The sequence below is a fragment of the Peromyscus eremicus genome, chromosome 2, assembly GCF_949786415.1.
Source record: "Peromyscus eremicus chromosome 2, PerEre_H2_v1, whole genome shotgun sequence".
Lineage (NCBI taxonomy): Eukaryota > Metazoa > Chordata > Mammalia > Rodentia > Cricetidae > Peromyscus > Peromyscus eremicus.
In genome coordinates, this window is record NC_081417.1 from 156201769 (window position 1) to 156217646 (window position 15878).

Below are 15878 nucleotides of genomic sequence, written 5' to 3' on the forward strand. Positions count from 1 at the left end.
GCTATTTGGGCAAGAAACTGCCCTTGCCTCAACTGCTGATAGGATGCTGTCCAAATTGGCTAAGACACAAAAGAAAGCGACTGCCGAACTTTGCCAAGACAAGGTAGAATAGTCTTTCAAATTTCCTGCTTCACAGAAAAGTCTATAGGCCTGTAGGCCAAAGAGGGATGCCTCAACATTGCAGAGGAATCTTGGGTGGCTGTTCAGGCAGCCAGCTATTTCTGTCATTTCTATAGTTTTTGAAGATGTTTATTCTACACTTCCTATTTACTCAGGTAATATTACATCCTTCTCAGGTCTCTGATGGAGTTGAAGACTAGATAATTACAGTTATAGTTTTCCTTGTTACCAAAGTCAGAAAAGAAACTCACAGAAGAGGTATAAAGTGTATAAGGTTGAGAATATAAAAGCTTAAATTGTTTATCTAAGAAAATGCTTTGAGGTCAAAAAAAGATAGTTTTGGGCTGGTAATACAGGTTAGAATAGAAAGTGTATTAGGTATAAAACTTTGGACTCATCAAGATAGGATAAATAATGGAGTATTTTCTCTGAATTTGCCAATTGCAAATGGACTGGACATTGTAAATGTAATTCTTACCTGATAATTGTTCTTATTTATTTATTTATTTATTTATTTTTTTGGTTTTTCGAGACAGGGTTTCTCTGTGTAGCTTTGCGCCTTTCCTGGAACTCACTTGGTGGCCCAGGCTGGCCTCGAACTCACAGAGATCTGCCTGGCTCTGCCTCCCGAGTGCTGGGATTAAAGGCGTGCGCCACCACCGCCCGGCGTTCTTATTTATATAGTTTTATTGGGTTAGAGTTAAAACCTTCCCTTTTTATTTAGATAAAAAAAAGGGGGAAATGTTGTGGGATATTCTGATCACACTCTGACACTCCTGAGACTAACAATAAAGTTTACCTTGAATACAGAGCTAGCTACTAGCTGACCAAATTAGCTATAGAGGTTTTGGAGGACTGAGGACATATAGAGAGACACATGAAGTAGTAGGGAGGGAGGGGTTCAGAAAGATTCTCAGACCCTTTTGGATGAAGGAAGGAGATAGAGGGGAAATCACTGGTTGATTCTCCAATGTTTCTCTGATCATTCAGGTTCTCACCTCAATATCTGACTCCCGAGTTTTTATTGATAAAGAATAATTAGATAAATGCTTCACTTGAACTCACTCTGTGCCCTAGGCTGTCCCTGAACCTAGTTTGTACCCTGGGCTGTCCTTGAACTCACTCTGTACCCTAGGTTGTCCTTGAACTTATTTCCTGTCTCAACCTCTCAAGAAGCAAGGATTATTTTACCTTTTTCCCTTTTTCTGAGACAGGTTCTTACTATGTAGCCCAAATTGGCCTGGAACTATATAGCCCAGGATACCTCCAATCCCGTGATCCTTATATCTCAGAATCCTAATAGCTGGGATTCTGAAATGTATACATTGTACATGATTCCACAAATTCCTATACTATATCCTTGATTTTCTCTCTTGGCCTTCAAGGCTAATGTTTGCCATCTAGCCATTTACACAAAACGTGTGCTGACTCTGCCAGAGCCAACCCCACAAACCAACTGCAAGACCATTCTTCTTCAAAACAGAATGGTGTCTTTGCTGGGTATCTGGGACTGACAATGTACTAATAGTGTCTGCATTTGAAAGCCCACAGACAAGTCAGCCTGGGCTGTATAATGAGATGCTATCTCAGAAGAGAAAGAGAGAGATAAAGGAGAGAGAGAGTTCAAGGGTGAGAGCAGGAGGGGGAAGGAAGGGGAAGAAGGGGAGAGAAAAGAAAGAAAAAGGTAAGGCAAGGATCAAGGAAACAAAATTCCGTGGACTGAATTGTGCTGTGGTCTGAATCTGAGCTTCCACGGCAGGCTCACGTTTTGAAGCCCCTGTGTGTAGTACTGTTCTAAAGGCTGTGGAGCCTCAGGGCATGGGGCTTGGCTGGCAAGGGGTCACTTCAAGGTGGCCCTTCAGAGCTCAGCCTGGTTCCTGCTTCCTGATGCCCACAACATACACCTTCCATCATGAACTGTCCTTTGTCTTTCCAGCTACAATGGACTGAAATGCTTCTGAAACTGTGAGCAAAAACAAACGCCTCCTCCCTGAAGTTGCTTCTGTCATATATTGGGTCCCAGAGACAAGCAACTGCCACACACAGAAAGTACAGTTACCAGAGGAGGAGCAGCCATAAGCCCACACCTAATCAATGCACAGGATGCCTTCAACACTTGATGGCAAGAGTAGAAAGCCTCTCCTCACCTCCAGCCACACTGAACAGCACCCCAAAGACTTTGCAGAGCAGGGTCCGGAGCCGGACAATTCCTGGCACCTTCACACCATTCAGATAGCACTTGATCTCAGGGATTCCAGAACCTGCTGCCACTGGCTGTTGGGGAAGGGAACACACAAATAAATGAAAAACTGACTCTGTAGCTTACACTCAACAAGCCAGAAAACTAAGCAGGGATACCCACTGTCTTCCTTCCCAGCATCCGCTCCCTGAGGACTTGTTCAGCCAGATGCTGGACTCCAGCCTGACCCCTGACTCAGCATTCTAACAAGCTCCTGCATGTGGTCTGACCACATGGGACCTTTCAATATCACTGCAGAACCACTCCCAAGATTCTGATCTACATACCAGTAAACCGCTTTCCAGGGGATTCCAAGGTAGTGAGGACAAAAGCACCTTTCCCGTCCATACATTTCTCATTAATCTCACCAAACACCATAGGCTTTACTTCGAGAAAGATCTCCAAGCGAACATAGATAATTTTTGCAGAAACCTACAAGCCTCTTTCATGTACCTGTTTCCCAACAGGTAGCTGAAGAACATTAAGCACACAGATCTAGCCAGCCTGGTCTACAGAGTGAGATCCAGGACAGCCAGGGCTACACAAGGAAACTCGGTCTCGAAAAACCAAAAAATAAAAAAAATAAAATAAAATAATAAAGTGCACAGTGTTCATATACAGTCAATTTCCAAACCACCTTACCTCTATCAAGACAAGAAGACTTGCCAGGAAGACGAAGGTCAAGTTAAAACCCAGGAGTTCAAGGAGAGACAGGGCAAGGCAGCCTTTCTGACTGCATTCCTCCACCGCTACAGAGGCTGAGTCAAGGAAAAGGGTTCTCAGCCACGTGCCCATCACACTCCAAACAGGGCAGCCATGATAGCTGCTCAGTGCATATGCCCATGCTCCACACGTAATAACTTTTAAACGTGTGTGTGTGTGTGTGTGTGTGTGTGTGTGTGTGTGTGAAAACAGGTGTATATGCACTTGTGTGCAGATGCCTAAAGAGACCAGAGGAAAGTGTTGGATCCTTGGAGCTGGACTACAGGTGGTGGTGAGCTTGTGAGGTGGTTGTGAGGTTATGGGTGCTGGGCATGAAACTCGGGTCCTCTGTGAGAGCAGCAAGTGTTCTTAACTGCTGAGCCATCTTTCCAGCCCCTAGACTACTTCAGCCGGGTGTGGCAGAGCATATCTTTAGTCCAAGCAAAGGCAGGTGGGTCCCTGTGAGTCCAAGGTCAGCCTGGTCTACATATTTCAGGCCAGTCAGAGCTAAATGAGACCCTGTCCCAAAACAAACTAACAAACAAAAAGGAGTCACTTTAGGGGCTGGCCCAACAGATCCCTGGGTAAAGGTGCTTGCTGCCATGCCTGACAGTCTGAGCTGGATCCCTGAGACCCACATAGTGGAAGGAGATAAGTTGTCCACTGACCTCCATACACAGCGGCATGTGCACACCCATCCCCATACACAAAATAAATGAAAAACTTTAAGATTATGGAATTCCCCACCCCAAACATTACAAAAAGTGACCAACGTTTCCCAAAGTCCAACTTGAACAAACCTCAACATCAAGCCCTATATGGTACTGGCTATCACTAAAAATAAACTATCCCCTCAAAACTTCCTTTTCCTCCCTCCCACTCAGGGGATCCCACTAACCTGAGAGTACTGCACCCCATTGCTGTGCACCTTGTGTTCCTACGACTCCCTACTGTACCATCACACAGAGTCTCAGTGCGACACTGCCTGAATTAGCCCTGTTGGTACACACAGCTGTGGTTTAGTAACTTTAACTTCTACATACAATTACAGTGTGTGAATGAAGCATAATTTCTCCATTCCCTCATTTGGTGATTCACGCTTCTGCTGTCATAAAGCTGTCACGAAAGCCGTCTTTAATATTTAAGGTCCACATCTGAGAAGGCATTTAGGAGCTACAGCAAAGGAATGTGGATGCTCTCGTTTCTTGCCAGAGCTTTTTGGCCATTCCATGTCTTCCTCTGGGAACTCCTTGGGGGGTTTGATTTTGTTCTGATATGATGTAGGCATTCTTTCTAGATGTGTGGAGATGAACTGTCTGTCTGTCTCTCTCATGTGGTATTAGGATTGATAAGAAGGCTTTGTACATGCCACACGAGTGCTCTACCACTGTTACATCCCCAGCCCTCTGTTTTGCTTTTCATTTTGAGGCATGGTCTACATTGGCCAGGCTGGCCTGGGACCCACTTTGTAGCCCACGTAGGTCTTGAACTTGCACATCTCCTGCCTCAGTCTCCCTAGTAGCTGAGACCACAATGAGCACCAAGAAGTCTAGCTTTGTTTTTTTCGTTCTTTTTTTTTTCTTCAGTTTTTCAAGACAGGGTTTCTCCATGTAGTTTTGGTACCTGTCCTGGATCTGTCTCTATAGACCAGGCTGGCTTCAAACTCACAGAGATCCGCCCGGCTCTGCCTCCCCAGGATTAAAGGCATGTGCCACCGCTGCCCGGCCCTAACTTTGTTTCTTGGATGCAGGGAAGACCTACCCCAGGCTGTGAACTTGGGTTTCCCTTTATGTATAGCATTTGCTTGCTGTTGTTTGGGGGTTTCTTATTTGATTCATAAATGGAATGTTTACTTTAATGTTAAATGGAGTGTCTAATGTGGTCAAGCTTTAAGATCAAGGACTAAGACGATGTCTTTGTCTCCAACCTGTGCCTCTGGAGTTTGAAGATCTTATACCTGCCATCATTCAGTCTTTTGCTTTGCTCTTTTATATCTTCAACCCCAAACCAGGAGGTGGGTGGCGCAGACCTGGAACCCTAGCATTTGGAAGACTGAAGCAGGTATATCAAGAGTTTCAAGCCAGCCTCTGCCATACAACGAGTTAGACTGTTGAGCTTGACTGTCAGTCATCACATCTCAACGTGTGGACTGGGCTCTGCTTCTCTAGCTGGCGTTCCTGTACCAACAGGACATGTCTGCAAATGGCAACGTCTTGTTGAGTTCTGTTGTCCTGACATTAGTAGGATCCGTTCATTGAACACTGAATGAATACATGGCCTCGGGAGCAAAGACTTCTCTGGGCATTTGTGTCTTACCCACCTAGAGCATCAACATCCTAATTAAAGTCCTCCTTTCCTAAGCTGGGTGTGGTGTGCACACCTTTAACTCCAGCACCTGGGAGGCAGAGGCAGTGACAGAGGCAGGTGGATCTTAAGAGTTTGAGGCCAGGCGGTGGTGGCGTGTGCCTTTAATCCCAGCACTCGGGAGGCAGAGGCAGGCAGATCTCTGTGAGTTCGAGGCCAGTCTGGTCTACAGAGTGAGTTCCAGGACAGGCTCTAAAGCTACACAGAGAAATCCTATCTCAAAAAACAAAACAAAACAAAACAAAACAAAACAAAAACAAAAAAAAGAAGAGTTTGAGGCCAACCTGGTCTACATAGTGAGTTCTAGGACAATCAAGGTTATATCATGAAACCCTGTCTCAAAAAGAAGGTCTTGTTTTCCTGCCTTTAGTGACAATTAAAAACCTCTTGGCTGAATAACAAACAGTCTTTCAAATACCACATTTACTGTTAAACTGAGTCTCAAGAACCCAGGGGCCTGAAACAATAGAGTCGTGAAAAGGATACAGGTTTGAACCACTCCGAACTTGAGTTGGGTGAAGAGCCGCACGGAGAAGTCCACAAAGAGACCCACCTGGGAAAAGTAAGAGACAGTCACACATCTTGTCTCTCCCTTAAGAGCCTCACTGCACTTCCAGTGGTTGCTCATGGCGGTGGTGGTGGCAGCAGGGCAGTGAACTAGTCACAGATCCTGCCCCAGCCTGGCCCCACTGCCTTCCAAGGAAAAGAGGAAGTGAAGCAGAGTAAAAAAGGCACAGAAAAAGGTGGGAAGAGTCTTTCAGTTAGAGAGTTACAGCTGAGTCACGTGGGGAGCCACTCAGCAATTTCCAAAGGAGGACTCAAAAGACTAGTCCAAATGTCTTCAGTGGTGCCTAGCTGGACAAGCATAGGGCTTAGAATGCTACTTTAAAGGACATTTACTTGGGCATAGGTGCTTGGTATTCTTATCTTCTAAGTCATTATTTTGACTGAGAACCAGTACCAGTTGCTGGCTACCTGAGAACCTATGTGCCACTGTTCCACTGCGCAGAGTTTAAGGGAGGCCCAGGAAGCCTTCTAACGTGGGAGACTAGGGGTCAAAGGCTTTTTGCTTTAACTCCAGCCTCCCGCCAGCCTAGAAGTCTCTAACTGAAGCAGAGAGTGGAGACAGATCCAAGGGTGAGAGAAGAGCTAGGGCTGGAGCAGCTACACAACAGAGGCGGCTGCCTTGGTAGCGCCTGTGGGGATGAGGGTATCGATGAGGTAGTTAAAGGGCTACAGCGATCACAGGACAAACTGACATCTACATGCAAATGACCACGACAGGGAGAGCCACACCAGAAACACACAGGACAGGTGCTCTGTTCTAGTGACTGCCTCCACCACACACACTGAAATGATACAAAACAATTAATCTACCCCATTTCATCCCCGTGATGCCCTCCCTCAGATATCAGCAAACAGGCCTCCTGACCACACCCCGGCCACTATATATATGTTCCTTGCAAATTTACAACAGTAAAAATCTCCAGAGTACCATGTGAAGGGACTGGTTGTCCCTGAGGGCTGTGTGACATGAAACATGTACACACTACCTAGGTATGTCATGGAGAGTTAAGTGCAAGACTGTGGTCAAGTCCTGAGAACGGTGATAACAAGGCTGAGCCTCTCTTTGCCATCTTACTAACAGAAGTCAATTTGGCATGTATCTTCCCACTGGGTGCTAACTTTTCCAGCTTCTCTTCTTCGGTTCTAGTGACATTAAGTCCATAGTTATGGTCCCAGACATAATTGCTACCATTATCTCTGGTGATATGTCCAGTTTTCCCTGTCTGTGATCCATCTGTGAACTTGGGGAATCCAGGAGCCCTATTCATTCTGGCATACCCCTTCACCCACCACAGCCAACTCAATGTGAGCAGGACAGTGTGAGCTCAGCATCCACTGGCTCTATCTTCTGTGTATTACCTGCCACCAGCAAGAAGGACTGGCTCACTTACCAGCCGGCACGGGTCATGCTCTATAATCCTATCAGAGAGACTAAGCTCTGACCAAGCAAGCCTTGAGTGCTTGGATAGCCCAGTGCCTGTGACTCACTTCTGTAGTACAAAGCAAAAGCAAAAGTAATGTGAAAAACCAGGCCAGGATAATTAATTTTCAAAAGAACAAGGAAAAAGAAAAGGCAGTCTTAAACTGAGTGACAACTATCCCAATGCTACAAATGTTACAGTGACACATGACAATGGTTGGTCACCAGGCAAGGCTCTCCCTCCAATCCCCCAGCACGTCCCACTGCTCACCAGCCCAGTGCAGACGCCAATGGCAAACACCACCATCCACTTCACCGCCTCGTATCTTCGCCCTTTCTGTTCACAGGGAAAAGAACGGTCCATTTGTAACACCGAAAGGATGCATCTTGGCTAAGCAGTTCGGGACTAACTCTACAGAGACAGCGGGAATGGTGGGGAGGGGCAACCTCAGGGCTTCACAATGACACTGATGAACCTTACGGGGCCGAGCTGGGTATACTGACTGGGGGTACACTGGATATGAGGAGGAAGTCTAGGGATTTTCTATGTATGGGTAGGACACGCACGTGCCACCACCGTGTGTGTGTGTGTGTGTGTGTGTGTGTGTGTGTGTGTGTGTGTGACAGAGACAGAGAGATAGAGAGACAGAGTTCTCTCCTTTCACCATCTGGGTCCTGGGGATCAAACGCAGGTTGTAGGCCTGGCAACTGGAGTCTTTTCCTGCTGAGACATCTCAGCAGCAGGGTCTAAAGATTTATATGACACTCTTTCATGAAAAGGTTTAAAGAAAAAAGAGAAAGGACACTTCTGTGGGTCACATGAGGACAGAAAGTAAGCTGCTGAGACTTGTTCAGTCCTAAGAGATGAGCTGCTGTGGGCTTACCTTATTATCCATGGTCTCCAATACCTCCAGGTAAGGGTCATTGATGCAGCGGTCATAGTCCAGACTCTGAAAGGACACAAGAGTGACGATGGCTCATGTGGAAGAACTGGCAAAACCTAACTTAAAGAAAGCTTGTCCAGGTTCCTCCTGCTCGGTGGGCATCATTGGCAGTGCCAGGGAAGGCTCGGTGTAAATGCAGACTCTGACCCTGTGGCAGGCAGCTTCTGAATCTCTGCATCAATGGGATCCCCAGGGAGTCACACGTGCAGTGAGACTCAACCTACTGCTTCTGGGGAGCACTTCACACTCAGGGGAAAGCCTTCGGTGTCATAGTTTTAGGGCTCAGTGGTAGGGTACATGAGGCCCTATGTCCCATCCCAGCCTGGGAAAAAGAAAAAGACAGATTTTCCTGTTTCTACAAAATAGTTAAGACCTTCAGCTATCACTAGTCTTGCCCAACTTATTCCTTAAATGTGAACAAACTTTCAATGAACCAGAACTAAGTTAACCCAGATCAACTAATTCTAATTCTCTTTATAGGTGGCTTCCATGAAAATGAGGTTAGCCACAAAGCAGACCCAGATGGGCTCTATTTTTAAAAGCAACTTCTCTTTTATGTCAGAAGAGGGCCAGATTCAACCCAGCTCCTCTGATTTCTACACCTAAGGCAGCATTCCTTCAGCCATGTTCCTTCCAGAGATCACAGACACCCGCAGACCACGTGCAGGCGGGCCAAGGATAGCTGGCGTGACATCCAGAGGAAATTATTTCATTTCTAGGTCTTGTGAGAGAAGCAGCAGTCTGTCAACAAAGAAAAAAAGTCCAGCCTGTGTTCACCTCTCCCCGTAACCGCCTCTACTGCCACATCAGCTAATAAGCAAGCTGGACATTGCCCTGTCAGCCAAATACAGGTGTGATGTGTAAAAATTTAATCCATCCCTGACTGCTGGGAGCAAGTCCAAATTCCTTTCTTATAGAGTCCTAGAGTAATAACGGATGGTAGGTAAATCAATTATCATACACTCAAGACTGGTAGCAATCAAACCATTATAGTAAAGTCTTTATCACCAGATATGAAAAAGGTTCAGACTCATTAAGAGGAAAAAGAAGTGATAAAAAAGCAAGACGTAAGGCCAGGCAGTGGTAGTGCACGCCTTTAATCCCAGCACTCAGGAGGAAGAGCCAGGCAGATCTCTGTGAGTTCGAGGCCAGCCAGGTCTATAGAGAGAGATCCAAGACAGGCACCAAAACTACACAGAGAAACCCTTTCTTGAAAAACCAAAAAAAAAAAAAAAAAAAAAAATGTGTGTGTGTGTGTGTGTGCCTGGTATTTGTGGATGTCAGAAGTGTTGGATCCCCTGGAACTAGAGTTTCAGATGGTTCACACCATCATAAGGGTGCTGAGAACAGAACTCATAGAACTCATGTCTTCTGTAAGAGCAACTACTGAGCCATCTCTCCAGCTCCATATATGTAATTAAAAAAAAATTTTTTTTTAAGCAAGATGCAAGCCAGGTGTGGTGGCACACACCTTTAATCCCAGCACTTGAGAGACAGAGGCAGGCCTCTGAGTTCAAGTCCAGCCTGGTCTACATTGTGAGTTCTAGTCCAGTCGGGGCTACATAGTGAGACTCTCTCAAAAAACAAAACAAAAAAGCAAAATGCAGAATAAAATGTATAATCAAGGGCCAGGGATGTAGCCTGGAGCTACATAGAGAGGTTACCCTGCACCACAAAAACAAAAATCTAAAATGTATAACACAATTGTATTTTAATTTAACAGAATTAGACACATGTAATGGGAAAACATCTGAAAGCAGTGTTTTGAACATTCACATCTGGGTATAGAAATTTCTTTTGGTGTGCACTTTTTTTTTTCTCTTAAGACAGGATCTCATGCAGACCAGGATGGCTTCAGACTTACTATGAAGCTAAAGATGACCCTAAACTTCTGATCCTCCTGCCTCTCTCTGCCAAGGGCTGGGATTACAGGTGTGAACCATCATGTCTGGTTTATGCAGTGCTGGGGATGGAGTGCAGGAATTTATATGTGCTACTCAAATCATTCTACCTTGTATACTCTGGGCCTACGATTGGTTTATATATTAAAGAAGAAAATCACTGGGGCTTGGAGAGACGGCTCAGCTGTTAGGTGCACTTGCTACTCTTCCAGAAGACTCAAGTTTGGTTCTCAGCATTCACATGGTGGCTTACAACTGCCAGCAACTCCAGTTCTAGGCCCTGACAACCCTCTTCTGGACTCAGCAGGCACCTGCATTCATATGTGCCTATCCACATGCAAACCCACACACATTAACAAAATCTTTAAAAAATATTCTCTTTCTGATTAAAAAACAAGCAGAACACAGGAAGAAAATGTGCAAGGAAAGTAGATTTATTCGCGAGAGACTAAACATATATACAGATTTACACACACACATACATACTTAGGGTTTCTCTTGCTGTGAAGAGACACCATGACCACAGCAACTCTTATAAAGGAAAACATTGAATTGGGGTGGCTCGCTTACAGTTCAGAGGTTCAGTCCATTATGATTATGGTAGGACATGGTGGCGTGCAGGCAGATATGGTGCTGGAGAAGTAGGTGAAAGTTCTATATCTTGCAGGCACGAGGAAGTGATCTGAGACACTGGGCATGGCTTAAGCTTATATGAAACCTCAAAGCCCACCTCCAGTGACACACTTCCTCCAACAACACCACACGTACTCCAACAAAGCCACATCTCCCTATGGGCTTATGGGGGCCAATTACATTCAAACTATCACACACACTCTTTAGGAAAGTTTATTAGAGTAACTACTTTCTAGGAGCAAACTAGAAAATTAAGATGCTGCAACCTATTGGTCTCTTCTTGTGCTGCAGTGAAATGCATAAGCAGTCTTTCCCTTTCACCTGAAAATCAACTCCTTCAGACCCTTGGATCTCTAGTGTGTGAAGAATGCCTTCTGTATGCTAATACAACGACTGGGCTAAGAGCTGTGCCTCCAAAGAGAACCAGAATGTGGTTGGCCACCACAGAGACTGAGACAAGATTAGAAAGTTCGACTTTTATCCAGGCACACACCTGTAATACAGCACTCAGAGAGTTTAAGGCCAGCCTAGAGTACATGGCAAGACCCAATCAATGTTCTGTAAGGATTTCTATTTTTCTCCCTATCCTTCCTCCTTCCTTTGTTGTATTGGGATCAAACCCAGGACCTTGCACATGCTAGAAAAGTGTTCTACCACTGAGATACATTCCCAGGTCCTGTGACATCGTGCCTCAAAGAGAAAAAGAGAAGAAGGGGAAAGAAACTTTAATTTTTAACCTCTGACCTCTGGGAGAAGAAGAGCTGAAGACTAAGCTGCTCCCCTATGGCCAAGGATGCCATCGTCAACCTATGTAACACGAGGGTGCTGGAAGGGTGGCTCTCCAGGAGAGCATGGAAGCGCCTCGCAACTCACCTGCACATCTATCTGCTTATACATCTATACTATACCCTTTATTATACCCCTTATTAATAAACAAGTTGCCCCAAACCTTGTTTCCCTGAGTTCTGTGAGTGGCTCTACCAATATAATCAGATCAGGGCAGCAGGACAACCTATCACTTTCCTTTTTATTTGTTTGTTTGTTTGTTTTGAGACAGGATCTCATTATGTAGCTCTGGCTGTTCTGAAACTCACTCTGTAGACCAAGCTGGCCTCAAAGTCACAGAGATCCACCTGCCTCTACCTCCCAAGAATCCTACCACTTTCAACAGGTATCTGAAGAGAGACAGTCAAGCGGACGGACCCCTCAACCTGTGGGATCTATTGCTACCTCCATCCTGCCAGCCAGTTCTGCTATAGAACTCCTTGGTGTGGGTAAATAAGCCTCGTGTATCTGGTGTCAAAAATGGGGTACAGAGTTGGGTGAGAGTAAGAGGAAGTGCTTTCTCTGAAGTCTCTGTCACCTAAGGGCAGGATGCAGCACACGACAGTCAAATGCTGGGAATCTGTCTCCAGCCCTGTCAACAGGGGAAGATGACGGGGCCTGCACCACAAGGCAGGATGAAGATCTAGTAGATGGCCCGAACTCTGTCCCAGACAAGGTCTGTCTGACGGGGTCTGCACCACAAGGCAGGATGAAGATCCAGTAGATGGCCTGAACTCTGTCCCAGACAAGGTCTGTCTGACGGAGCCTGCACCACAAGGCAGGATGAAGATCTAGTAGATGGCCTGAGCTCTGTTCATCTATCTCCCCTAAGACCCATGTAAAATCCAATTAAGATGCCTCCATTTTAAATGTCAAATTTAAAAAATTAAAACCAAGTACTCTCTTCTGCAGTTGCCTATACCCATCCTCCCTCTCCTGAGGCTATCTTATCTACCTCTCCAGCTGCACCTAGCTCACAGTTGTGTACCTGCCTTTCTCCTTTTAATCTAGCCACGGACAGTTTATTTCCCTCCAGGAAGGAAAGGGAATGATCTTTGTCCCACATCAGGGCTCCACAAACAAGTTTCAGTTGACCAGAAGGAGCAAATGTACAGAGGCAGAAAGATTAATGGCTGCTTAAGCTGGATGTGGTGTTAAAACAAATAGATTACTGGGTTGGAGGCCACCAAGGGTTGCATAGAGTGATCCTGTCTTTAAAAAAAAAAAAAAGGCCAGCCAGGCAATTGCACACCTTTAATCCCAGCACTCAGGAGGCAGAGGCAGGCTGATCTCTGAGTCAGCCTGGTCTACAGAGTGAGTTCCAAGACAGCCAGAGCTACACAAAGAAACCCTGTCTAGCAAAACAAAACAAACAGCTGACTAGATGGCTCAGTGAGTAACACATGGAGAAATGACTCCACAAAGCTGTTCTCTGACCTCCATTTGTGATCCTCAAAACACAACACCACCTCTTGACAGTAACATTAAATTTTATGATTTATGTGTGTTGAGTGTTTTGCCCGCATGCATGTATGTGTACCACAAGTGTGCCTATTTCCCACAGAGCCAGAGGGAACATTAGATTCTCCTGGAACTGGAGCTACAGACCATTGTGAGCCACCATGTGGGTGCTGGGAATCGAACCCAAGACCCTTGGAAAAGTGCTCTTTACTGCTGAGCCATCTCTCTAGCCCCTAATAATAAATTTTAAAATTAAAAAAAAAAAAAAAGAAAGATGTCATTCCTCCCCATCCCCACATAAATAAAAAAGCGGGTCAGGGGCAAGAGGAACGATGTTCAGTGATTGTTAATGAGTATGGTTTCCTTCTGGAATGAAGAAAATGTTCTAAAATTGACAAATTGACTAGTGACAGTTGTGTACGTTCTTTTGTTTGTTTGGTTTTTTTGTTTGTTTGTTTGTTTGTTTGTTTTTCCGAGACAGGGCTTCTCTGTGTAGCTTTGTGCCTTTCCTGGAACTCGCTTTGGAGACCAAGGCTGGCCTCGAACTCAAAGAGATCCGCCTGGCTCTGCCTCCCAAGTGCTGGGATTAAAGGCGTGCGCCACTACCGCCCAGCGACAGTTGTGTACTTCTGTAGATACACTAAGAACCACATGGAATGATTCACTTTTTTTTGTTTGTTTTTGGAGACAGGTTTTCTCTGTGTAGCCTTGGCTGTTCTGAAACTTACTCTGTAGACCAGGCTGGCCTCTGCCTTGGGGATTAAAGGCACACGCCACCACGACCAGCTGGTATGATCTACTTTAATTGGATAAACTGCATCATCTGTGCCTGGACACCTCGGTCAAGCTGCTGAGGGAAGCTCCTTTGGTACACACATACACAAGGGAATCCATGACCTTGTCTGCCGGAGGCTGTTCTCCTTCCCTGGAGCTGATCTTTTATTTCTGCTGTATATATTGTTCTCTGGTTTGGAGAGTGAGCAACTTCTCCACCCATGACCTCCACAGTTGAAATCTTTAGTATTTTAATTATTTTCATTCATGTATACAATGTACTTCAATGCCATTCATTCCCCCATTATCTTCTCTTGGTCCCTAGCAACTTTTTTCCAATAAGCTTTGTATAGGTATCTTGCTGTTTGTGGTTATGAATAAAAAGTTTGAGGCCAGCCTGGGCTTTATGAAACTCTGTCTCAAATTTAAAAATATAGATATATTTTTTTTTCAATAGAGAGTTTTGGGTTTTTGTCTTTTTCTTTTTGGGGTTTACAGAAATGTGCCACTCTACCCAACATGTTGACAGAAGTATTTTCTAGTTGACCCTTAGATTCAAGCTGAGCAGATTTTCCTGATTAAGTGTCAGAATGGATTTATGCTTGGGTACATAAAACAAACTGCTCTCCACAAGCTCCTATGCAGAGATGGCTAATTTGGAAATATTAAAGATTTAAATGAAGAGACATTTACCCATAAAATCCACAAGACCACCTACAAATAAGAGTGACAGAGTCTTGGTAAGGATAGGGTTGATGGAGCAGACTCTGTGAGTTCCCAGAAGGGGTCTTCTCCTCTCAGCCTCCCAAGTCCTGTGCTGGACTAATGGGGCACCACAACACTATGGCCCCACACTCTTAAAAGTCCTATACCCGAAAGTAGAAACTATAATGAAGAATAGGTCAGAATGAGCCAAGCTCATTCATGGTGGCACATGCCTTTAATCCCAGCACTCACCCCACTCATGAGGCAGAGGCAGGCAGATCTCTGTGAGTTCCAGGCCAGCCTGGTCTACAGAGCTAGTTCCAGGACAGCCAATGCTGCAAAGGGAAACTCTGTTTTGAAAAACAAAACCCAAAAGGTCAGAACAAAGGGAAGCAAGGCCTCCTAACAGCTCAGGAGCATGACTCTGTTACGAGTACTCAGAGTAACGAGCTTCAACGGCAAACATCCTCTGTATCCAGGTGGACTGTAATGCATTAACACCAGACCTTGTCTGGGGGTTAAGGTGAGAAAAGCACTTGCTAGGCAGCATTTCCCAGGTCAGTTATCTCTTCCCCTCATCACACCTTGGGGCAGAAGGTCAAAGAACATCTCTGGTTGGAGGTCTGAAGTTGCCAGGCCTCTCACTACTTCAGTTACCCAAGATAGCATCTAAATACCTCACCTCATAGTCTTTCCTTGGAAGGATCTCATCCTCCTCTTCCTGTGTTTCCCCGAGGATGGTCTAGAAAAAGAGATTCACAGAATGGAGACCTTTTTAGGTTAAAGGTGGAAGGAAGGAAGTTTTTACTAAAATCTAAATCAGCTGGTGCCATCATCAAAGAGGACAGAATTTCAAAAACACATTTAGGATGGGTATTTAGTCACTAGCTGAAATCTACATTTCTATTGATTGACACATTCTCCCATCATAACGCTCACCTTCAGGACATCTGAAAGATGTCTGATGGCAGCTTAGGGTGGAGAAAATTCAGGATTCATTTGACAACAGACCGAATATGAAATCAGAGGGAACGTGTCAACTCTGAGAACACAACTCAAGTTTTCCCAGGTTGCTTTGCAGGAGAAAGCTGGATCATCAGTGACCCAGAAAAAGTAAAGGATAGAATAAGAAAAGGCTGGAGAAACTAAACCAACTGCATGAGCATCAAGTCCTGCCAAAGGGTTCATTCTGAAAAGGCTTGCTTCATTCAAAACTCCTTTCT

General features: G+C 45.2%; 1 protein-coding gene across 2 annotated transcripts in view; it reads right to left on the minus strand.

Annotated features, from left to right (window-relative positions):
• Positions 1 to 15878, minus strand: part of Clcn6 (chloride voltage-gated channel 6) — a 38829-nt gene that overhangs the window by 22399 nt on the left and 552 nt on the right. For both annotated transcript variants that reach the window (XR_009377721.1, XM_059255359.1), the window contains exons 2-7: positions 15338 to 15397; positions 8297 to 8362; positions 7684 to 7749; positions 5912 to 5978; positions 3002 to 3108; positions 2268 to 2394 (exon numbers count right to left, since the gene is read on the minus strand). Coding sequence is in view for 1 of the 2 variants with exons in the window: in XM_059255359.1 (XP_059111342.1) it covers positions 2268 to 2394; positions 3002 to 3108; positions 5912 to 5978; positions 7684 to 7749; positions 8297 to 8362; positions 15338 to 15397 (493 nt within the window). In the remaining variant the exon portion in view is untranslated. The remainder of the gene's footprint in view (positions 1 to 2267; positions 2395 to 3001; positions 3109 to 5911; positions 5979 to 7683; positions 7750 to 8296; positions 8363 to 15337; positions 15398 to 15878) is intronic.